Raw genomic sequence first — 23896 nt, forward strand, 5'->3', positions numbered from 1 at the left:
CCACCTGGACGACCGCTTCCTTCAGGCCCCTGCCGGGACGCTCCCGTGGCGGTCCTCGCTGCGGCACCCGGCGACGGAGTCCCTATCCGCTTCTTCTGTGATTGCGGCCATGTGAACACAACGAACGCCGACCACCTATGGCTTCAGCGCCGCGTTTCAGCTACAACGTTCTCAATGCCAATGCATGCAGCGCACACCTGTCACTACCGCCACTTACCTGATTGATGTGTCCAGTGTTCCAAGAGGGCAGTTATGCGCCTTCCCTCTGATTCAGATCTCCACCGAGATGTGAACACATCACCCTCACCTCACCCTCACCTCACGCTACGTATATCCTGGCATAGAAGAGCTAAGCCACTGCCAATTTCAGACATCTTTAGCATACCGTATACCGTGTTACGCTACCGTTACCGTTACCGGAGTACCGGGAGCCCGCCCACCAGCGGTGAGTACGCTCTGATTGGCTCCGACGCTGCGGGCGCGAGCACAACTGCCGGGTATGTGGCGCCATCTGGCGCCGTCAAGGCAGTTTCCGCATGCTGATTGGCTGCGCGCGGGCTTCCGGTACTCCGGTACCGGTAACGCTAACGCGGTACACGGTATGCTAAAGGTGTCTTTTATATACACCACAAACCACGGAGATGGCGAGGTGCAATCGCTACTGCGCATCAGAGAGGGAGAGAGAGAGGGAGACTGTAGGCGAGGCGATGGAGAGCGCGCGGCGGCAGCTCCGGCGGCGGCCCCGGCGCGCCAGCTGTGCACCGTGAGACGTCACCCGCTCCTCGCGCATGCGCAGTTTGGCCTTTCCAGAGCTCCACGAAATAACTCGGCGTCTAGCATTGTGTTGTTTTCGCGACATATTTAGCAGTGGCTTAGCTCTGCTATGCCAGGATATACGTAGCCTCAGGGGAGGGCGAGGTGTCCACACCTCGGTGGACACCTGAACCAGAGGGAAGGCGCATAACTGCCCTCTTGGAACAGTGGACACCTCAACCATACTTTAAACTAAGTGGCGGTAGTGACAGGTGTGCGCTGCATGCCTTGGCATTGACAACGTTGTGCCAGATAGACAGGCGCTAAAGCCATAGGCCATCGGCGTCCGTTGTGTTCATTGCCGTTGGCGTTGACAACGTTTTACATTCCGATCGTTTTAGGGAAAGTAAGTGCGCATAATGGCTCCCTGGGTCAATGGACGCCTGAATCATGCTTATAGGTATTAAAAATCAGGGTGGCTGTACGTGGGCTGCTGAGAGAGAGATGTGAGCGGCAGGGATTGACAATGTTGTGCCAGAAACGCGGCGCTGAAGCCATAGGCCGTCGGCGTACATTGTGTTCATTGGCGTTGGCGTTGTCAACGTTTTACACTCCGATCATTTAAAGGAAAGCAAGGTGAGCGCACGCGGCAAGGCACGCCCGCTGTGCGTAGTGACGTCGCTTGCTCCTCGCGCATGCGCATCACGGCTCTTCTGGAGCCACGCGAAACTGCTCAACCTCGGCCAGGGTAGCTCACGGTAAACAAAAGGTCGGCCCCCTACCCGCGTTCATACGGCAATCACCACGCTGTAACACGCCGAAAGAAAAAAGAAAAAAAGCTAAGAAAAAGTTTAGTTGGAAGTGATTGTTTACTGTGCCGAGTTTGATTGATGTTTTAACGTCAACGAAGTTTTTCCGACACTTGTGAACTAACGATTACATGTTCTTATCGAAAAGAACATTTATTTCGAGCCTGTAATGCACCCCAAGAAAAGGTTCTTTCCAATACCTGAAATTGACTTACTGCTGCTTATCTCGACGCTAAATATCAGAAGAAAGTTATCGCAACGACGAGAAGCCGCTTTGCTTCTACAGACGCACCCCTAGTAGCACAGTGTGGCGGGGCCATACGGGTCTGATATGGGCAATGAGGGCTTGTGGCTGCCTAAAGTAAACCTACATGGGTCCCTCGTGGGTTTAGTTCCGGCACAAAAGCCTTGGGCTGCTCCCTTCATGCCAGAGTGGGACCCTCCTCTGCAATGCATGGGCTTAAATAGACTGGGCAGCCCACCTAGGTCCCTGTGCATATACACGCGGGCTAAGAAGCAGGCTCTATTACGGCTCTATTACGGTGAACCCCAATAGGCGCTGCCAGTACATCGCCTTGAGGGAACCGTGGTGGTTTAGTGTGGGCAGAGAGCTAGTATTCCTGCCTTCAACCAACATGGTTTCCACGCTGAAAATATAGGGCTAAACTTTGGGCTTCCCAGTGGCAAAGCGTAGGCATGCAGTTTCGGCTGTCTGAGCAACACCTGCGGCGGTCCCGCATAGGCAGGGCATGGGCACGTTGTCTATTCCCACATGCCACTCCCATGCATGCAGTTTGTGTGCATAAAAGATGGGGCTACGTGATGGTGAACTCCGGGCACCCTCAACAGAGGTTGCCCGGGCAGAACCTTGACGGAGCCAATTAGGCTGTGTGTGGGCTAACACCTGCATTGCCGCCTGTAGCTGCATGGGCACATTTTCAATTCCAACATCTTAGTCCCTGTGTCCTTCATATTGCCACATTCCTGGGTATTCTCATGGCGCCCTCCCCCGGCCGAACTGCTTTAACCACTATTTTGGCTAGCCTTATCCATGGTGGCGGGCAGTGCTTCTTCTTCGTCATCTCTTCTTCGTGTCCCACTCGGGAGTTCGCTGCTGCCTGGCGCTTCCCAGTAAAACGTATCACGGCCGTCCCCACTGTGTAACCGTGACATATTTGGTGGATGTGCTGGGTGATGTCCCATGTACACTGACTGTGAAGACGCCATTGAAGCTAGTTCTCAGTGCGTGGACACAACCCCCGTCCACAAAGCGAGGCGCCGCCTGCGAGGCCTACAGCCAGAGTTCAGCGGCCTGACAAAACCGTCAACGGAGATGACATAAACCACTGGCAGCCAGACAACTCAACGTTTTGGAGCTGACGCTCTGTTCGTACTCCACGCGCCACGGTCACCGCCGGCGTTCCACGGTGACAGGTTCGAGGACATTGAAGATTGGTCGGCCAGTTTCGACCGTGTGGTCGCCTTCAACCAGTAGGACGGTGAGCGCAAGTTGAACGTCTACTTCGCACTAGAGGAGTCGACAATGATCCGGTTTGGGAACCACGAGACCTCTTTTGCCACCTGGAAGGTTTTCGTCGCGAGTTGCTGGCGACACTCGGCACCAGTGAGAGAAAAGAGAACGCTGAAGTAGCTCTGTTGTCGAGGTCACAGCAGCCGAATGAGAGCGGCACCGTGCTCTTTGAAGACATGATGCGCCTCTTCAATCGAGCCGACCCTGCTATGGCCGAGGCCAAGAAAGTGCGGCACCTAATGCGGGGTGTTAAGGAACAGCTGTTTGCTGGACTTGTCCGCGACCCTCCAAGGACAGTGGCCGATTTTACATGGGAGGCAATGAGCATGGAGCGCTCCTTGCAGGAGCGCGGCCCGCAGTACGGCCGGCAGCCTAGTATGGCAGCCACTCAAATCTGCACGCCTACGACGCTGCCCGCTGAGGATCTTGGAGAGCTCATCAGGAGCATCGTTCGCGAAGAACTCGCGAAACTCCGCTTCGAAGCCCACAGGCCAGCTTCGCTGCACTGTCGGACGCGGTGCGGGATGAAATCCGGGTAGTGGTGCAGTCAGCAGCAGTTGTTCCGGAGCCGCAGCCCTACATCCTGACCTAAAGCAAGACACTTCAGCGGCCTGCGGCAGTGGCACAAGCTTTTTCACCTGTGTCGGCTGTGCAGTGCCCATATCTAGCTGTGCCCACCACCGTGCCGCAGGAATTCCGGCCCGCCATGCGTAAAGCAGACGGGTGGCGCACTCCGAAGAACCGGCCACTCTGCTGCCACTGCGGTGAGCCTGCCACATCCTGCGCCACTGCCCCTACCGCCGAATAGGTTTAAGGGGTTTTGCTTCAGGCGCTCCACGACCACGCTACGGCAAGCGACCTCAGGAGATTGAGTAGTACCTGACATCCAACTTGCAGGCTCCGACCATTCCGCGTCGTCAGTCTAATTCCCCATCCCCAAGGAGATTTTCTTCTCCCAGCCGCCCGTCGACCTATGGCCAATTCAGAGGCACGTCCCCACGGCGGAAAAAATGAAGATGGCGTCCTCCGGGGGTAGGGCTGCCGCAACTGGAAAGAGACAAGACCCTCCACTCGACGATTTGCCGCGACGACGAGACCCACGACCACCTGACCAGACGAGCCCACCAACGAGCCATCTGGGTTTGAGCGCCTATTATCGGCGTTTCGTGCAGAACTTCTACCGAATAGCTGAGCCCCTTACTCACTTTACCAAAGATAACGAACCGTTCGTCTGGGGTCAGGAGCAACAACATGTCTTCGAAGAGCTACGCACGCGTCTTCAAAGTACACCCATACTTGGGCACTTATATGAGGCAGCTGACCCAGAACTGCCCACAGACGCGAGTAACGTTGGCCTTGGTGCGGTCTTTGTACAGTGCCAGGATGGTGTCGAGCACGTAATCGCTTACGCAAGCCGCACGTTACCACGATCTGAGGTGAACAATTCCACCACCGAAAAAAAATGCCTTGCTATTGTAAACGCAGCAATGAAATTTCGACCCTATTTGTATGGCCGCCCTTTCCGAGTGGTGAGCGACCACCACTCGCTGCGTTGGTTGACAAACCTCAAGTATCCCTCAGGGCGACTCCCATGCTGGAGCCTCCCACTACAAGAATTTAATGTCACCATCGTATATAAATCTCGGAAAAAGCACAGTGATGCAGATTATTTGTCCCGTGCACAACTTCCAACCAACAGCTCGGACCTCGACGACGATTCCCTTTTCCTTGGGGTCAACTCCGCGTCCTCCCTGGCTCAACGCCAATGAGACGACATTGACTTACGGTCCCTGATTGACTATCTCGAAGGAAGCGCTCAGACTCCGCCCCGCATCTTCTCACTCATTATGTTTACGTGACGGCATCCTGTACAAAAATAACTATGGGCTGACGGAGGCTGTCTATCTGCTCGTTATACCTAATGCCTTTCGCGATGAAGTCTTGCAGGCATGCCACGACGGCCCTTCCTTTGGCCACCTTGGTTTCTCCCGAACGTTGGCACGCATACGTCAAAAGTATTACTGGCCCAAGCTCGTGGTGGATGTGAAACGCTACGTCCAAACGTGCCGCGAGTGTCAAGGTCGCAAGACGTCATCGACTAAGCCGGCCGGACTATTGCAGCCTATTGATCCACCACAAGTTCCTTTCTACCAAGTCGGCATGGATTTACTCGGCTCCTTTCCGGAGTCTTCGCTGGGTAACCGGTATATTGTGGTCGCCACCGACTACCTAAGTCGATACTGTGGGACGAAAGCTCTTCCCCATGTAACAGCTACGAAAATTGCCACCTTCTTCATGCGCAACATTGTGCTTCGTCATGGCGCACCCACGGTTGTTATAATCGACAGAGGAACGGCCTTTACCTCGGCGCTGACACAGGAAGTTATGCAACTCAGCGGCACCAGTTACCGACGAACAACAGCTTATCATCCGCAAACTAATGGACTAACAGCGCCTAAATAAGACGATCACCGACATGATTTTCATGTATGTCGACAACGACCACCCCAACTCGGATGCAGTATTTCCTTACGTTACATTCGCATATAACACTGCGCTGCAAGAAATGTTGTCGGTAACGCGTTACCGGTAACGCGTTACTTTTTTTGGCAACTTAGTAACGTACTCGTTACCGTTTCGGAACTGTAACGGGTAACGTACTTGCGTTAACATTTTCCGGTAACGTGAGGTGTCACGTTACTAGTTACTTTCTATTTCAATTGTCCCCCTCTGCCTCTATTTAAGAAAAAAAACGCCGAAAATGATGCTACAAATAAACAAAACCTACGGGTGCTCTCGACGACCCTTGTTGCGGCTCGCATGCATGCCAGAAAACACCTGCCCTTGACGACGCACGCAACTAAAAAAAAAAGCACGAACATGCATTCACACACTTGACTTCACCCCCAAGCCACTCACACACACAACTCTCTAAAGAGTGGACGCTTGCCGAGCCACCAATAGACCATTTGCAGAAATCTGTAAGTCAGTTTCTCCGTAAGCTTGTTTTCCAGCCAAAAGGTCTCGTTCCCAGGCGACACTCTCGCATTATTTGTGGAAGCAGTTCCCTCTTCTGAGTAAACTCAGCAATGTCGCCACTTTACTTCAAGATGGCCCCAAGAGAGCCGTCGAAAGAGTAGAATGGTACAGCACAGAAAAGGGGATTGCAGTCAACCGGCTGTAGCACCGAAGTAGAGGAGAAAAGGAAATGGGCCTTTGTTAATTCCTGTGCCGGCTGTAGTGAGCTACCTCACACTAAACTTTCTAAACATTTTGTGCTGAAAAACACTGTCGCTTCAACTTTCTCCTGTCATAGTCATAATCCCCCCCCCCGCTCTCCCCTAGCGAGAACAAGGAACAACGCACTCCCCACAGCAATGTGACTAAGGACGGCCTTCCTCCTTTTTCTGCCTAGACTCTGTTCCAAGGACAGTGCGACCATCCGGAGTTTTCATTCGCTTGAAGAATATGAGCGTGTCGTCAGGGTGTGAGATCTTTTGCTTGGAAAACAAGCCTTGCAGAGAAGACTAGTTATAGGTTACATTAACAGCGTAGACGCACTGATTAAAATTTATGGCCATGGAATAACAGCAAAGTATCGTGCGATACTTTTTTCGGCAACGGTAACGCGTTACCTTTTTTTTGCAGGTAACGTACGGCGGTAACGCGTTCTTTTTTTCTTAGCGTAACGAGTAACGTATTTAGTAACTTTTTTTCGGTAACGCCTACAACACTGGCTGCAAGAGACGACTCACTTCACATCGTTTCGCTTATTCTACGGTCGCGAAGCCACTACTATGCTCGACGCAATGCTGCTTCTTGGCAGTGTAAACTCCACTGTCGTGGTGGCCGACCGCTTTCTTCACGAAGTCGAGGCCGCCCGCCAACTTTTCGGCAGCATATCCGGCATCAACAAGAAAAAGACGCTCACAGTTACACCGTTACCTCACCGTTACAACCATCGCCCCAGGAATGTCACCAGCCCGGAGAAAACGTTTGCGTGTGGAGCCCAATTTGTCAACGAGGGCGCTCTGAAAAGCTGCTCCGGCGGTACTTTGGCGCCTATAAAGTGATACGCCAACTCGCCGAGGTAAACTATGAAGTTCTCCCTCAAGGAACTGTTCGTTCCTCTAGGCGACCAACGTCCGAAGTTGTGAATGTCGCTCGAATGAAGCCTTACCATGCCCGCTAGCAGCTCACTCGTCTCTACCTTCGGGAGCCGAAGACTAAGGTCTTCAGCGTGCGCACCCGTCGAGATGGTGGTCGGCCAGAACCGCTCATGGAATTCGGCCAAGTCAACGTCCATCCCACACTCACCATGATGTCCAACCACAACACGCTGCAGCTTATATACTTCGTCGGACAGAGTACCCACGCCTCGGTTTATTGAACGCTCAACGACCACCTGCTGCTCGAACTGGAAGTAGTCAATGTCCAGACGACTGAGAGCGTAAAGGTCATGGCTTCCTCCATCCTTACCGCCCACATTCTCCAGCTACCCGCGTATAAAATGATTCTGTTTCAGTGTCTCTCTCTCCTCGCGTACGAGATCAAGACCGCCGAGCCAGTGGATTCCGCGCCCATCGATGATACCCACTATATCATCACCATCAGCCTGGCTACACCCACTGCAGGGCAAAGGCCTCTCCCATGTCTCTTCAATTAACCCTGTCCTTTGCCAGTTGCGGCCACTGTATCCCCGCAAAATTCTTAATCTCATCCACCCACCTAACTTCCTGCCGTCCCCTACTACTTTTGCCTTCTCTTGGAATCCACTCCATTACCCTTAAGGACCAGCTGTAATCTTGCCTTCGCATTACATGCCCTACCAAGACCATTTCTCCCTCTTGATTTCAACTAGGATATCATTAACCCGCGTTTGTTCCCTCACCCACTCCGCCCTGTTCCGATCTCGTAACGTTACACCGATCATTTTTCTTTCCATGGCTCGCTGAGTTGTACTTAACTTAAGCTGAACCCTCTTTGTTAGCCTCCACGTTCCTGTCCCATGGGTGAGTACTGGTAAGATACAGCTGTTGTATACCTCTCTCTTGAGGGATATTGGCAAACTGCCATTCATGATCTGCGAGAACCTGCCATATGCGCTCCACCCCATTCTTATTCTTCTAATTATTTCCCTCTCATGATCCGCTATATGCACCAGGACTACTGCGCCTCTGCACGGGCACTCCATGAACAGCAGGTGTTCGTGCCCCAAACTCCTGTGCCCGGGGAAGCGGTTGTCGGTCCACACGACCTGCCGCGCCGAAGGCGGCGCTTCCCAGAGGGCGGGAGCAATCCCACATTCCTGGGCATTCGCATGGCGCCGTCTCCCGGCCGAACTGCCTTAACCGCTATTCTGGCTAGGTTTAGCCATGGTGGCGGGCAGTGCTTCTTCGTCGTCTCTTTTTCGTGTCCCGCTCGGGAGTTCACTGCTGCCTGGCGCTTCCCAGTAAAAGGTGTCCCAGCCGTCCCGGCTGTCTAGCTGTGAAAGTATTTATAGTAGAAAAGGGCTAAGCGTAGGCTGCGCAGAGGCGAAACATGCAGTGCGTAAATGAAAGACGCGGGCTACATGACCGGGACTTGCGGGCAACCGCCATAGGGGATTCTCGTGCAGCACCCTGACAAAGCCAAGGGGGCTGTGTGTGGGCAACCGGATAGTATAATTCCGCCAGCAGCCTTCGTAAGTCCTGCGCAGATTACGTTGGGCTTCACAGTGCAAAAACGTCATGCGCCATTAGCGATTTGCCGGGCAACATCTGTCGACAGTTCTACGTACATTAGCTGTACACGGGAAGAGTTGACATACTCACATTTAGCCTGCCTGCATATCCTACATCACATGTAAAAGGGCTAAGCGCGTCCAAATAGGAAGACCTTGCATGTTTCACACTTGTGAAAAGCTGCTCTTTGAACGTCAAATTAACAAAAGAACCCGCTCCTTTACTTGAGTTTTTTTGTGCTTATTTTGCGTTTATCGGATTCCATTTTTTTCTGGCGTACTGCGGTCGCTGCGAAGAAAGCTGCTAGCATAAGGTGCCGCGCTTGTTTCAACGCACTTCATTTACTCCAGCACTACAAGCGTTTTCGTCGTCTCCATGCAACATGTGGCGCATGGACTTCGCGACAGGTTCTGAACATAGCAAGCCTCAGGCGACTGCGCCAATGGCTGAAAATGGTTTGTTACTGTCGCGTTCATTGCAGCAGCTTTCTTGATGTCCGCTAGCAGCCGTCTGTAGCGACGCATGGATGAAGACAAAGGAAATTCTTGGTTTTCGTGCAGGCATTGTTTCCGCTTCTACTTCGATAAGGGAGGGCCAATTGATAACGCAACTTGTCCTAGCGCACATAAAGCACACCATCGGAAACGGCCCCCCCCGCCCTTGACCCTATAAGGATGAGATACTAATCACAAATCGCCCCGAACATTTCTATCGACGAACAAGAAAAGGGTAACTCAACGGAGCCGGCAGCCTCGGGTGTTGCTCAAAGAATGACGCTTTGGGCTAGCGAATTACAGCGCTCGAGAGAGAGCAAAATAGAACAAAAAACACCCGCAGAAACGGCACACCAGTAGCCCGTCTTTGCGCAAATTGTTTTCAAACTTTTTCTTTCGCCTCACGAATGCCTTCCCAGCTTTTCCTAGGTCCGGTCGCAACAGAAAGCCTGCTCATCCCTAGTTTTTCTGTCAGCCTCTGTTCCTTCTCGGAGGGCTCCTCTGTGTCTGTCCTATCGCTCCCAGCCCCCTTCCCCGAAATGGCGCGGAGGTACTCACTCTACAACCCCCTACCGAACATTTTAAGCCGCCTGCCCGACCACACTCTCATGCGACGCTTCCATGAATTGGCAAGGAGGCTCCGATTCTACTTGTTCATTGTGTCCGCTCACTGCGCGGTGACTTCATGCAGAAGTGTTCTTTGGTATTTCCTGCTATGCTTTGGCATAGGTTTTTCTTTTCTCCTGCGGTTCGGTTGAGTGTGAGGCGCCGAAGGGAGCTGCGAAAACACGCTAGCACTCGCTCGTCCTCGTTGAATTTGTGTTATACAGTTTTTGGCGCCTCTCCTCGTGTTTCCTTGATCATTCCAGGATCGAAGATGAAAACGCCTTCCTACGGGTACGTCGAGTGCAAGAATCGTGGAAACCTATCACCCTTGTCTCAGTGATGATTGACTGCGCTCCGAAAAACGTGAGTGGTGAACAGTAACATTTACTGACGCTTGAGCGGTGAGGGCCACGGCGGTGAAGGATGATTTTATGACGGCGACGTCGTGCTGCTAAGACGTAAGTATGCATTTGTAATCACTCTGTTGTCTAGGTACTGCCTCCGTCTCGGCTATATACTCGGCGTCAACAAAAACTTTCTAACTGTTCAGTGCCTTTTTTTAACCAGCCATTTGTAGATTCCGCAGCGTAGAGGACAAAATACCGCAAAATTTTCTTTCAGTTAGGTACCGCAAATTCTTGTCCTTCATGGTAACGTGACTGAAATTATTTTTATGGTTCGTATTCTTTCTTTACAGAGGCATGTGGTGTATACGTTCGAGAGCAAGCAGCGATAAGCGCCCTGAGGTGGAGCGGCTCAAGGCCCTGAACAAACCTCACGCATTGCATCGATGCTGCGGAATGTGCCGTAAATAAATGAGGATGACCACGCAAGCATTGGAATCTTCCGAGCACTCTTTACACACCAGCAATGTTACGACGCAGATTTGCAAAACATTATTGATCCAAATACGAACGCGGTGAGGAGCATTCACGGTGCTTAGCATTGGCAATGCTCAGGGCCAGGCCTTGAGACGCCTGGCTTGTCCGTGTCTTCTCTTTCGTCCTCTCTTCTTTTGTGCTCATTATCTCTATTTATGTAATGAGACATACAACTTCCGCGGCGTGAGATTCTTGGTAGCGCCTTCTCCTCCTTTCGCTCTCTTTTTCTTTTCTTCTTTCTTAGCGGTTACGAATGCACAATCAGATTACCGATCACGATCGTCGATTACAATCCAAGTTATGGATTACCAATCATCAATCAATATCTAGCTTACAGTGCAGGGCATACTAAGCCACTTCTACACATACACATCATTAGTTTTGAGTACAATGGAGCCCCATAACACCTCCTTTTCTTTCCATGTAATTTGTGACGTTTAGTTAGCACATTAATATTTGTTTTTTTTTCATTACTGTAAGACTAGAACGCATCCCAAACACAGGTTACTAGGTCATACACCCGACCACGCGTTCAATGGGTGCCCCCCAGACACGCCTGAATCAACGACCCTTCGTGGCCTGCGGGCTATAAAGAACACAAAAAAAACCTTCGTGGCATATGCGTTGTGTACCCACCTGGCGCAGTTGGGCTGTGTTCGAACCCAAATGCCTGCTATTTTCTTTTTCTATTTTATGTTTACAGAAATTGTGGGATTTTTTCGCCTGACGACGGGCGACGACGGGATTTCAGCTGTATGAGCTCCTTACGCTGTCGCTTAATATCTGCGACTGTCCAATAGACCTCTCCCGGAATGCATCAGAGCTTGTGTTTCTGGATGGATGGGTAAAAAATAGTGCGCACCGAGGTGTGTCGAATTGGGAGAAGAAATGGGGCGGGGGAGCCATCGTTCCAAGCAAAACCGGCTAAGAAGCGAAATTGGACGGTTTTGCCTGTGGGCCTGGCAAGGGGTAGACCACGTGGGCCCGGCATGCGGTAGCCCTTGTGGGTCCCCGCTGCAGTGCCTCTTAAGCCCCCCTGCAGGTCCCCTCTTAGAAGCCCATTACTGCCCGTCTGGGTCCCACAAGGCACCGAGGTAAGCCCCTTTATCATTTTTATGCATGCAGGCCATGGGGGTTCCCTGCTGGTCCTATGTTGCAAGCCCACTGGGCTGCCCCTGTGTGTCCCGCGCGATGATGAGTTGGAAATCCCGCACATATCCCACGTCGGGCCCCCATAGGCAGTCCATGCCGGACCCACAATGGCCCGCAATTAAGAGCTCCGTTTGTGCTACTGGGGACGCTATATGGCAGCGGCGCCATCACTGCTTCACATGCTGAGTCGAACTTCCACCGTGCCACCTATAGGAGCTCGAACGATCGAATAGTAAAGCTTCTGAAAGAACATTAGATAATGAACTGTTGCTCTTGCGGGGCATGTCGCTATGTCACAGACGATCACTAGTGGCCGACACGCCCACATGTGTATCTGGCGCGACCATCGCTGAGCGTGAACCGTGTGACGTCACCTATCAGTATATATGTACGCCTGCTTGGAATAAAGCGATCCCATTTCCCTGGCATGCCTTGGTCTTAACGTTATAACAATTGGCGACGAGACGGTCTACGCGCCTACGTAGGCAACGGCCGATCGAGCAGCAGGCGAGCAGGACCCTCGTCCAGCGAGCGTTCGCGGGGAAAGTACGTGCTCTTGGGGTACGTCTACCGCCTACAGACGCTCACGGACGCCGTCAGCTACGTTTGTGCTCCTCGCAGGACAGCATCGCTCAAGCGGCCACCGGTCTCACAGCCAACAGCAGTCCGAGCGGGACAGCTCTTCGGAGGAAACAGATGAGTAGCGAACTTCTGTACTTCTTTCAAGAGGCCATCAGTGGGGAAGATATCGGACTTCGACCCTAAAACGCAAAACTTCGAGTCGTACTTGGAACGGTTTGAGCACTTTTTAACGGCAAATGGCTTAGCCAATGAGAAGCGCCTCTCCGTCTTCTTGACAGTGATAGGCCCGGAGGCTTATGAAGTACTAAGAAGTATCACGGTGCCGAAATCACCGGGAGAAAAGTCGTATGAAGAAGTTAAAGGTCTCCTGAAAGAGCACTACAGCCCCAGAAGCTCCGCCATAGCAGAGCGATGCAAGTTTAACAGACGCATGCAACAAGAGGGGGAAAGCGTCGAAGGGTTCATTGTAGAACTTAAACACTTGGCCAGGAAGTGCGATTACGGCGAATTCTTGGAAGATGCCCTTCGAGACAGGCTGGTTGCCGGCATACGGGATGAAGAGACTCGGCGTACTCTGTTCGCGGAACGAGACTTGACGTTTAAGAGCGCATGCAAAATCGCCCTGGACAGGGAACTAGCAGTGCGAGACAGTGCGCAAATGCGCTCAAGAGAGCAAACGGCATCGGTGCCCGCCAGTGGCGCAGCTGCCCGCCAGTGGCGCAGTGCACGTCATGAAAGGCCGACCGCGTCAAGACTGGAGGCAAGCCAAACCCCAGAAGGGTCAAGGCAGCAAGAGCGAGAAATGTGAAAGATGCGGGAGGGGACACTCGTCGGAAATTTGTTGGTACAAAAACTCTGTTTGTCGCGAGTGTTCCAAAGTGGGTCACTTGAGAAATATGTGTCCGGCTGCTAGGGCGAAATCGAAACGGACGCATGCCCTCGAATGTTCCGAGGAAGACTCTGAGAATGAACTGTATCAATTGGTTAACTCAACCCAATCGTGTTATGAAGTGGGCGTTAACATTGAGGGGCGCACGCTGAATATGCAAATTGACACGGGAGCAGCCGTCACAATTGTTCCAGAACAAGTGTACCAGTCTCACTTTTCGCACGTAAAATGTGAGCCGTGCAAAATGTCGCTTCGCACGTATACTGGGGAGCAGTTACAAATTAAAGGACAGTGTGACGTGGCTGCTCGATACAAAGATCAGAGCATGACGCTACCTGTCATTGTTGTAAGGGACAACGGAAGGCGGTTACCAGCACTGCTTGGACGGAATTGGCTAGAACGTCTGAAACTTGACTGGTTGGAAATTGGGCAGGTGACACTCGAGGACAGAGTGGCGGTTCTAAAGCAGAAGTACCCGTCCGTATTCTCAGGCAGATTAGGGACAATACAGAAATTCCAAGCAAAAGTTGTTCTGCAACCGGGCACTGTTCCTGTTTTTTGTCGCGCCAGGCCTGTACCGTTTGCACTGCAAGAAAAGGTCGAGCAGAAACTGTTGGAGCAAATCGAAACAGGCATGCTGCAGCCAGTGATGCGCAGCGACTGGGCAACGCCACTAGTCACGGTTTTAAAAGAAGACGGCAGTATCAGGTTATGTGGGGATTACAAGACAACCGTAAATCCCTCACTGAAAACAGATCATTACCCGCTACCCAGACCGGAGGATTTGTACACTGCTTTAGCAGGAGGAAAGGTGTTTTGTGTGCTAGACCTTTCGTCGGCATAAAAGCAATTTCCACTTACTCCCGAGTCCCGACCTTTTTTGACTGTAAACACTAGTCTCGGGTTGTTTGAATTCCAACGCCTACCTTACGGTGTAGCCAGTGCGCCGGCAATATTCCAGTCAATGATGGACGAGGTGCTTCATGGCATCCCGCACGTGGGATGTTACATCGATGACGTGATCGTGACTGGACATGACACGGCAGACTGCCAGAAGACACTGGAGCGTGTCTTGCAGCGCTTGAGCTAGTATAACACCACTCTCAATGTGAACAAATGCCGCTTCTTTCAGAAATCGGTGACGTACTTGGGTCACACGGTAACTGAAGAAGGTATTTACCCTACGGACGCCAAGAAAAGGGCAATCTTGGAAGCACCGGAGCCGACCACCGTGACAGAGCTTAAAGCATATTTGGGCATGTGGAATTTTTATTCCAAATTTCTTAAGAACGCCTCGACTGTAGCGGAGCCGCTTTATCGGCTGTTAAAGAAAGATCACAAATGGTCTTGGACGAAGCAGTGTAGCGATGCATTTAATGATACGAAAGTCCTACTGACCAGCAGCAAGGTGCTGACATTCTATGACGTCAGGAAACCGCTCGCAATGCTTTGCGATGCATCGTCATATGGCTTAGGAGCAGTTATCTTTCACGAGACGGCTGAGGGCGATGAGAAACCAATCGCATTTGCGTCGCGTACGCTTACAGAAGCAGAAAAAAAGTATGCACAGTGTGAGCACAAGGCTTTGGCCTTAATTTTTGGACTCAAGAAATTTCATAGGTACCTGTACGGCTGAGAATTCACCATATACACAGATCACCAGCCATTACTTGGTATCCTCGGGCACGACAAACGTGTTCCAACTATGGCGGCCGCACGTATGCAGCGCTGGGCTATAATGCTTGCAGCTTACAGATACCGACTGAAGTTTAGGAAGGGAAAAAATGCAGAAGTGGCCGACGCCTTGTCAAGATTGCCCCAGCCGGTACCCGCGGAATACGAGGCATCCGAATGTCTTTCAGTGTTTCAATGCCTTCCGCTGACAGCTGTCGAGATAGCAAAAGCCTCAGAGAGAAGCTTAACGCTGAGCCGGGTGGCACACTTCACGTTGAACGGGTGGCCTAGAGATTGTGCAGACGATTTAAAAGCTTACTATGTTCGCCGTGACGAACTATCGCTGGAGCAGGGGTGCGTAACCTGGGGTGTCAGAGTTGTAGTCCCGGAGCAACTGAGGGAACGTGTGCTAACCATGCTACATGAGGAGCACCCGGGGACCAGCCGCATGAAAATGCTCGCGCGAAGTTTTGTCTGGTGGCCCGGGATCGATTTAGCGATTGAACAGTACGTGCAGCGATGCAAAATCTGCCAAGCAGTTCAACCTGCGTCCCGGCCGGTCCCTCTCCACCCTTGGCCATACCCCGCGCACAGCTGGTCACGCGTGCATGTGGATTTTGCACAGAAAGAAAGAAACATGTTCCTCGTACTGGTAGACTCGTTCTCAAAATGGATTGAAGTATGGCCAATGCCCTCAACGTCTGCATTAAAAACCATTGAGAAGATTAGGGGTGTTTTTGCCGCTTACGGCTTGCCTGATGTATTGGTGAGCGACAACGGGCCACAGTTTACGTCAGCGGAGTTCACTGACTTCCTGAGCACCAACGGTGTAAAACACGTGCGTACCCCGCCTTATCATGCCGCATCCAATGGGGCTGCAGAAAGAACTGTACAATCCGTGAAAAAGGCTTTGCTGAAGCAGGTACTTGTAAGCGAGGCATCACATACGAAGCTGACGATTCAAGAAAGAATTGATAGCTTCCTCATGGCTTATCGTAACACACCAAGTAGTGTGACGGGCAAATCACCCGCTGAACTTTTTTTGAAGCGTCAGCCACGCGTCAAACTTTCTTTACTCAAGCCTAATTTTGCAAAGACCATGCAACACAAACAGGAGCAGTTAAAGGCACAACGCGATTTGGTTCGTGGGCAAGAGCGCGCGTTTGTTGTGGGCGACCGTGTGTTTGTGAAAACTGTGCGCGGTGAGAGTGTTGCCTGGGAAGAAGGTGTGGTGTCCCAGGTTGTCAGTGCTGTGACAAACGTGGTGCAAGTGCGCGATGGATTGCGCTTCACGCATGCCGATCACCTGCGTCCTCTGCACTCCGACCCCAGCTCTACTCCTCCGCCCAAGAATGTGGGTGCTAAGACAACCCGACCGGTGGAAGTGTCCTCATCCCTGCCTGACACCGACTTGTCACTGTCGCCATCGGAGCCCGCCAGTGGCGCAGCTGACGCACCGGACGGGTCAACCCAGCCGGCCACGGTGGAGCCTGCTCCGCAGGAGCAGTCCGAGGCTCCCTTGGCAAACGCGCCAACACTATCTGCGCCAACAGTATCTGCACCACCAGGGGAGGAGCCAGCGCTGCGTAGAAGTGCTCGCGTGCGAAGACAACCAGACTGGTATCGACCCCAGAACTTTTGAGTGATGGCTTGTAACTAAATTAAGCGGGAAAGAGTGTGATAACGCAGCAAGTCGGCCGACACGCCCACATGTGTATCTGGCGCGACCATCGCTGAGCGTGAACCGTGTGACGTCACCTATCAGTATATATGTACGCCTGCTTGGAATAAAGCGATCCCATTTCCCTGGCATGCCTTGGTCTTAACGTTATAACAATTGGCGACGAGACGGTCTACGCGCCTACGTAGGCAACGGCCGATCGAGATAGGCTGGCTGGTTGCAAGGAACCCCATTATCTCACCTGGTTCCGCTTCCCGTATTTCCTCACTCTTCTTCAGAAAAAAACGAGGAAATGTATATGTACACTGATCCAAACAGTAGCGCTTCGCAGCCGCGATCCTACGTTAGGCGCGTCGGAAAGCACCCGAGACGGCACACCAGCGTAGGCGTTTCTCTACAAGACCGGTTTATTGGAAACCTTATTTTGGGGACGATGAAGTCCTCACCTCATGACCGCTCCTGAATAAGGCTGCCTGTTCTCCTCAAGGAATATATTAAGCATGCCTCAAGCTATGAGAAACACAGGTGAGCGATCACCACCCTAAATGCAACGCCAACCGTAGCCAGCCGTCACGGAGATACAACTCGGCAAACTGTACCCAAATAACAAACCCTTTACATCCGCCATTACACTGGAGGAATTGAAGATTTTGCGATTATCGGTATCGCTCTTCTCGTCGTTTATAGCGTTCTGAAAATCGATACCAATGAAAAGTGGTTAGGCATCTTACCTCAGTTTAAGCCCTGGATTAATCAGGTTATAAATGTGGCCGTCCAACATCTTCAGATTGGCGTTCCGCCATCGATTCGGTCCAGGTACCACCCATGAGCAGCCTTGCACAGGGTAGTCATTATTTGGATTGTTTGACTGCATCTTTGCGTTCAGTAGTATGAAAAGCTGATTCGCCGCCATGGGGTTGTTTGCCGAATAACCTAAGTCAAAAACCGGTGTTTAAGACTGGAACCTAACATACATTGCAGTCAAATGTGACCAGAAAACAAACTACGAGACGTACGGATACTTTTACCACCCTTTTTCTTTTCAGTTCAAGAACAGGTTCCATTTGACGAGTTGAAATGTGCTTATTACATAGAGGAGTAACAGATAGCGAGTAAAGAAATACGAAGCGACGCGAGCGCTTTTTCAGTTCTGTTCTATTACAAAGCGCTAACTCATTAGCCCTTTTGTCTATCTATAAATACCACCTTTATAACCTCGGGAATTAAAAATCGCCTGTGAAAAAAGTGTCTTGGCAGCCATCCCATACTCTGACCTTCATGAGTGACTTTCCCAAGGTTAGAACCGTAATCAAATGACTAATAGTAATGAAAGTTAAAAGGAATAAAATGCCTCCAGAGAAGATAGACAACTTGACCACTGTGCAAAGTACGTCTCAATTTTTTTTTCTCAAACTCATTGAAGGTTTCCTGATGCAGCTATTGGCAGTTGTTTGTAAGCACAATATTTGGTTAATTTACCGCGCATCTCGCGCCGTTGTTATAGCTCAAAACATTGAAAATAGCAGCTAGGGAAGGCGACCTATATTTTCACATAAATTGATCACAACAAATAACTTCTAATAGTGCGCGAACACTGATTATGATAGCCAATTCGCGTGCTATTAAAACGCACAATCAGGCAATGACCCGTCACTAGAACGTAACAATCGATGCAATAAAGTGAAATCTTGTACACTACATGCTTACTAGGCAGCACTATACTACATGTTAAATGTAACGGCACTTTTACAACACGCGGGCCAAAAAGATTCTATCGTTACCTGGCAGAACCGAAGGTTTCAACCGCCCAATTGGAAATTCAAACAGTTGTTACAGGCAACTCAAACTGTTTGCGAACACCTCGAATCCTTGTTTCCAGCGCGGGATCATCTGCACCTCTGCCACAGAATTCACTTAAGCGGAATACCATTCCCGGATGTCTGATATTGTTATAACGAAGTGAGACGTTGTTAGCCTGTTGTTGCAGCTTGACGAAAAGAAATCGCCTGGGCTCGGCAGTTTATGGAGCTTTCTTCAAAACCGCATAACAAGTGTCTCCTCTTCTTCACAAAATTTTCAGTTAACCAATAAAACGGCATCCTGGCCTGCCGGCTAGAGTCACTGCTGAAGTCACTGCTGACAAAGTAATGCCAGTTCTAAAAAAAAGTTAGTGTAGTCTTTAGTAAGCCTATATGGGTCCACATTATTGAACAGGTTATGCCGAAAATTAATGAAGCGTATTATTTTCACAGCAGTCATGATCTAAGCGAAAAAGAAACTCTCAACGTGGCTTTAGCAAGACTTCTATAAAAGTTATAAATCTACTTGAAGTCACGATTAACTTCGGTATTGCCATTAATGCGAGTTCGCAGGCAAAATTCAGTGTTTATTGACTTTGCAGGAGCATTTGATTCTATCCCACACTGCAAATTAACTGAGAAGTTGAGTCCTAACAGAACTAATTCAGAAAAGGTTTCATCTTATTCATCTAACGCAGTTTCATCTTACGCAACGGTCGCAATACATTCAAAGCGTAAACGCCAATTCCTTAAATGTGTAGTGTTTTACCGTGTTAAACCGAGTAGACGTGCGAACGCGAATATTTAGCCTGGTTTTATGATCATCGACACGTCTGGCGACAATATCAGACTCATGTTAAGCTCGAATGGAGGTTAGCTGGTATAATCTGTTCGCGCCGATGATGTAAATTGATGAAGAGGACGACATACAATGCACAGCGCAAGAGTGTATTGCCGTTTAACACGAGGCGTGTTCGGCTGCTTCATTTGGGGGTTCGTTTACATTAGTATCCTAGTAGTGAGTTTCACTGGCATTCTAGGATCTTCTCAGTTATGTGATGTAGCCAGGCTTGGATGGTTAGAGAGCTGTCTCAATTTGTACAAACACAAGTCTGAAATATCTTCATGGCTGCGAAACTTATCAATGTCATGCCAGTGTTGTATTTTGGAAGGAAGAAAAGAGCTCTCAATAGATAGAATTTTTGCCACTTTTGCGGGGCGCTCCCAATGGGAGCCTATGCGTCGAGTCAATTTGTTTCTCTGTCTATAGGCTAGTGGAGTTGGTCTTCAGCACTTGTTTGTTCACCAGCTTGTTTTAAGGTTTTTCTTTTTTTTAATCCAGCAAACAATCTTTTTTCTCAAAGCTGTTTTATGAGGCGATTGTGTGCCCATTTCCTTCTTTTGTTTGCGCCCACTGGTGACAGAAGCGAGAGGGCTCTGTGGCGTTTTCTTTAAGAAAGTTGCCGACGCATTCCATTTCCTCACTGTCCGGTTCTCGTTAGATTACCTTGCAGTCTATCCAGAAGACGGAAGTACTGATTGAGACATCATTTCCTGCACCGATGTATTAAAAGCCTTACCTGCCATTTCTCTACAGCAGTGCATTAAAGTAGGTGCAATAGATGTATTTTCAATCGGGCCGCACAGAGTTCATTTTTTAAACTTCACACGTTAACCTTACCTGTAAAAACGTGACTTCATGAAAGAGGGAATTTTGCGCCATGGTCTAAGAGCTGTCGCTTGAGTCAGCACCCAGAAACCATTGATCATTGTTTGTGTTTTGTCGTATGCCACGTTTTTTCGAGGCATTCTACGACGGACTCTCGAAAACGGCATTTAGATTACGGCGTACACTAAAAAATATTTCCTACAGTGGAAGGTTCTAAGGTTCCATGCGATATTTGAGTACCACAGGGACTTTTTAACCTCTGGAACAGCTACATGACAGATCGCCACGCACGGCCGCCGTTCATCGTAGTCTCTGTTCAGAGAGCGGTGTGCTATGGTGCGGGGAGTATATGCTGCGCAGGATCCACCTCCTGCCTGGCTGCCTTTACTCGATGCACGTGCGTGTCTCCCGGAAATTTGATATGCGGGAAAAGTGATTGCACGATGCAAGTGTGACTGTGTATGACGGGTTACGGGATGCGACCTGGTTAAGTCGGGCTTGAAACCTATCAGGGTACGATAAATTCCTTGCAATAAAGAAAAAAATTTCGGAGATAGACTAGTGCTTTCTCTCAGATGCCTTTGAAGCTGATCTGATCGCGCCGCGGGCGGTTCGACTTCCAATCACCTATACTTATTTTATTGCTAGGTAACGGCACAAATAAGATTAGGACAAGATTCATGGTCGATGTTAGTGAATGTATTAGTGTTTTCAAACTAAAACCTTGGACATTTGCTCCGTTTTATTTTCTTTCCTCAAAACATTATAATAACACTGTTCGCTCACAACTACGTTGTGCACACTAGTGTTCGTTCACGAGGTGATCAATATAATCTGGTATAAATACAGAAGAACATTGCTTCCTGGTAAGTATTTTGAGGCAAGAAATTGAATGTCAGCAATATATCAGCAGCAACAATAACAAGGAAAAGCACACATGTTTGATTTATTTATCTGCTCTCAGAACCTGCTCTGATGCGTAAAACTGAACTCGGAGGTGACATTAGTTAAAAAATTAGGGAGACGGTTCAGCTCCGGCTGTAAAGGTACACGCGGCAGCATTAATGGGTTTGGTGAGCCGGTTCCCCTTGCTCACACGACGTTGATATAAATCCCTGCATTAACCAAGCCGCACGAAAGTGCCTGCGCGGCGTAGCGTTATCATGTCTCACTTACAGCCGAATGGTGAGGAATTACATTACCGACTAGTAACTATTCATTTATTTTATTTACTTGCACGTCCTAATAATATTTCACTTGTGTCGGGGCTTTCTAATCATTGCTGTTCTAATGTTTAATGACTTTCCAAATCAACCGCTGCACGCCTAACCTATCTAGCTTTACGACCAATGCGAAGTTTTCGCTGACGCCGACATGACGCCGGATTTTCTGTAGTAAGAGAACCTTACGCTGCCGCGCAAAAATTTAATTGGGAATCACTCGTCGACAACATCTGTACAAAAGCATAACGACTACTTGAATTCATCCGCGCAAGACTGTCAGGTGCACACTCGCATGTAAATCTTAACTGGTAAAAGATTATAAATACCTATTCTTAAGTACTTCGTCATAGTTTCGAACCCCCATCATAAAAATTTGAATGAGAAACCAGGAGTGATTAAAACCTAGCCGTACGTTCTTGTATTCTCGTTACTCGTGTCACGATAGCACGATAGTTCTGCATAAAAGGGCGCGCACCTCGACGTTTAAATGGCGGCGACAGGTTGGCCGTATGAATTTTTTTCTGCTGCTGCATAACTATTCTATAAGCGTAGGTAAAGGTAGTTACCTAAAGCCACCCAATCACTGCTCTAAAAGCAATAACTGTTACATGTGCATTAAATCTTTGCTTAAGCGTGTGAAGTCTTCAAATTTTCACCTCCTCCTGGTGGCATACATTTATGGAATAACCTCCCCACGGCATCAAAAATCTTGCCTGTTTGATGCATTTGTTACTAATGTTGGACCTTTGTTTGAAGAAAAGTCAATTTGGTGAAATTGTTGGCAGCCACTGCTTTATATTTTATTTTTTATGAGCCTCATTTATTGCCCGATTTTAAAGCTATGCATTCTCCTAATAAAACGATTCATGGGGGATATGTTTTTTTAGTAAATCTTCGAAATACTATTCATGTTTTGTGTTTATATTCTGACAACACACCACTGCTAACGGGAAAGGCTCACCATATTGCGAAATAGAAATAAACAGCTATGAATCTCTGCCATTCAGCCACGACAGCTTGTGTTCTCGTGGGCGGACATTATAACATCGACCTATTTGGCCAATATAGCCTTTCCACACGCGGTATGCAAAGGAAAGCACATGTGTGCCTTCCCTTCAATATCGCGACTCTCACTCGCATGCTCATTACTAGCCCTCTCATCGTCGCGGCCACACGATCACCCCAATTCTAATATAAATAAAGAGCTGGGAATATAGCAAGCCCTATCCTTTTTTTCTGAACTCTATGGTGTCATTTTCTGCGTTTCATCTGCTGGAAGCTATACACCAACTGAGCGCTCACCGTACTTTAATAGCTGCTCCGCCACCCTTCCATTTCCTTCCCCAGAAAAGAGCTGGCTTACCCTGCCATCATCGCAAAGCAGTCTACCTTGTCAGGCTTTTTTATTTTGGGTTATTGAACTTTCTATTTTTACTTTCACGTCCGAGTTCCGAATGTGACGCATTAATTCCAGAGCCGGGGGTAATCTAGTATTCCACGGCTATTTATTGCTGTTCGATTAAACAAGACAGCAAGTGAAACAGAACGCTCATATCTATCAGCTTTCGCGCTATCATGTGAACGCGGATTATAAAGGTTACACATTAGGCTTGGTATCTACAGAACAAGCGTGTTTGCTCAACGAGCTTAAGCAAAAGGGCTGCAGACTTAAACAAAGCAGGTTTTAATTAAAATAGTATGTGCTTTCCAGCATCTGTCGCCTTTCGCAGAAAAAGAAAGTCAGGCTTACCGCCTCCTGCGATGGCAAAGAATACCACGAATGACAGCAGGAGCATGTCCATGCTATTTTTAAATTGGCTGGAAAAGAAACAAAGCGTCATGACGAGGCAATTGCTGTTGTATTCCAAACTTGGATTGGGAACAGTTGGCGACAAAAGTTAACGGAGGGCATCTTAATATTCTGCGATCCACTGTCGACATTGCCCTCATAAGTCACTCAGAAGAGGAATTGCAAAGCGTGATCAATTGCATGGGCACAGCAGAACAGTCGGTCTAAAAAAACTGGATAGGACACTCAAGTTCCGCCTTAAATGTATGACGCGGCAGCGTTAAGGGCTCAATCTCTGTATATGCGGAACTGGCAATTCTTGAGTTTGCATTGATAGATAGATGCCAGGAGTCACCATACCACTCCCGGCGCAGTGGTACAACGGTTAAACGATGCGCCATTGCCCTGTGATGGCAGTTGGTGCTACCGGTGGGAGATGTGTGGCTGAGTTTGTTCTTCCAGAGCTAACCCTCGCAGTCAATCATTAATTCTACAGTAACCTGCCACTGTGGTCAGTTCGCTCGCAATCCGGTGGGCAGGTTGTGATGAAGCCCCAAGGTCACGTGACCTAGGGTCCCCACCTATAGGTTGCTGAAGTGGCCTGCTGCTGCTGCGGCCATTCTGATTGCAGATCTTCTAAC

General features: G+C 49.6%; 2 protein-coding genes across 2 annotated transcripts in view; one reads left to right on the plus strand and one right to left on the minus strand.

Annotated features, from left to right (window-relative positions):
• The window catches only part of LOC149344256 (uncharacterized), a 52298-nt gene extending 29030 nt beyond the window's left edge, over positions 1–23268 (minus strand). Inside the window, exons 1-2 of the mRNA XM_089542578.1 lie at positions 23217–23268; positions 17507–17708 (exon numbers count right to left, since the gene is read on the minus strand). Of these exons, the coding sequence (XP_089398704.1) occupies positions 17507–17708; positions 23217–23268 (254 nt within the window). The remainder of the gene's footprint in view (positions 1–17506; positions 17709–23216) is intronic.
• Positions 8249–13339, plus strand: LOC149344257 (uncharacterized). Its single transcript, XM_089542799.1, has 3 exons — positions 8249–8421; positions 10180–10207; positions 12677–13339. Exons 1-3 carry the CDS (start codon positions 8249–8251, stop codon positions 13337–13339), a joined length of 864 nt encoding a protein of 287 aa, XP_089398925.1.
• Positions 23269–23896: the final 628 nt, after the last annotated feature.

This window comes from Amblyomma mixtum, chromosome 5 (assembly GCF_055824585.1).
Source record: "Amblyomma mixtum isolate Tamu chromosome 5, ASM5582458v1, whole genome shotgun sequence".
Taxonomy (NCBI): domain Eukaryota; kingdom Metazoa; phylum Arthropoda; class Arachnida; order Ixodida; family Ixodidae; genus Amblyomma; species Amblyomma mixtum.

Bases quoted from the DNA above. Each gene is read 5' to 3' on its own strand.
- LOC149344257 (XM_089542799.1), top strand. From the start codon at position 8,249: ATGCACCAGGACTACTGCGCCTCTGCACGGGCACTCCATGAACAGCAG. The intron at 8,422-10,179 runs GTCTCCCGGCCG...TGATCATTCCAG, and splicing joins CTGGGCATTCGCATGGCGCC to GATCGAAGATGAAAACGCCT. The intron at 10,208-12,676 runs GTACGTCGAGTG...ACTTCTTTCAAG, and splicing joins ATGAAAACGCCTTCCTACGG to AGGCCATCAGTGGGGAAGAT.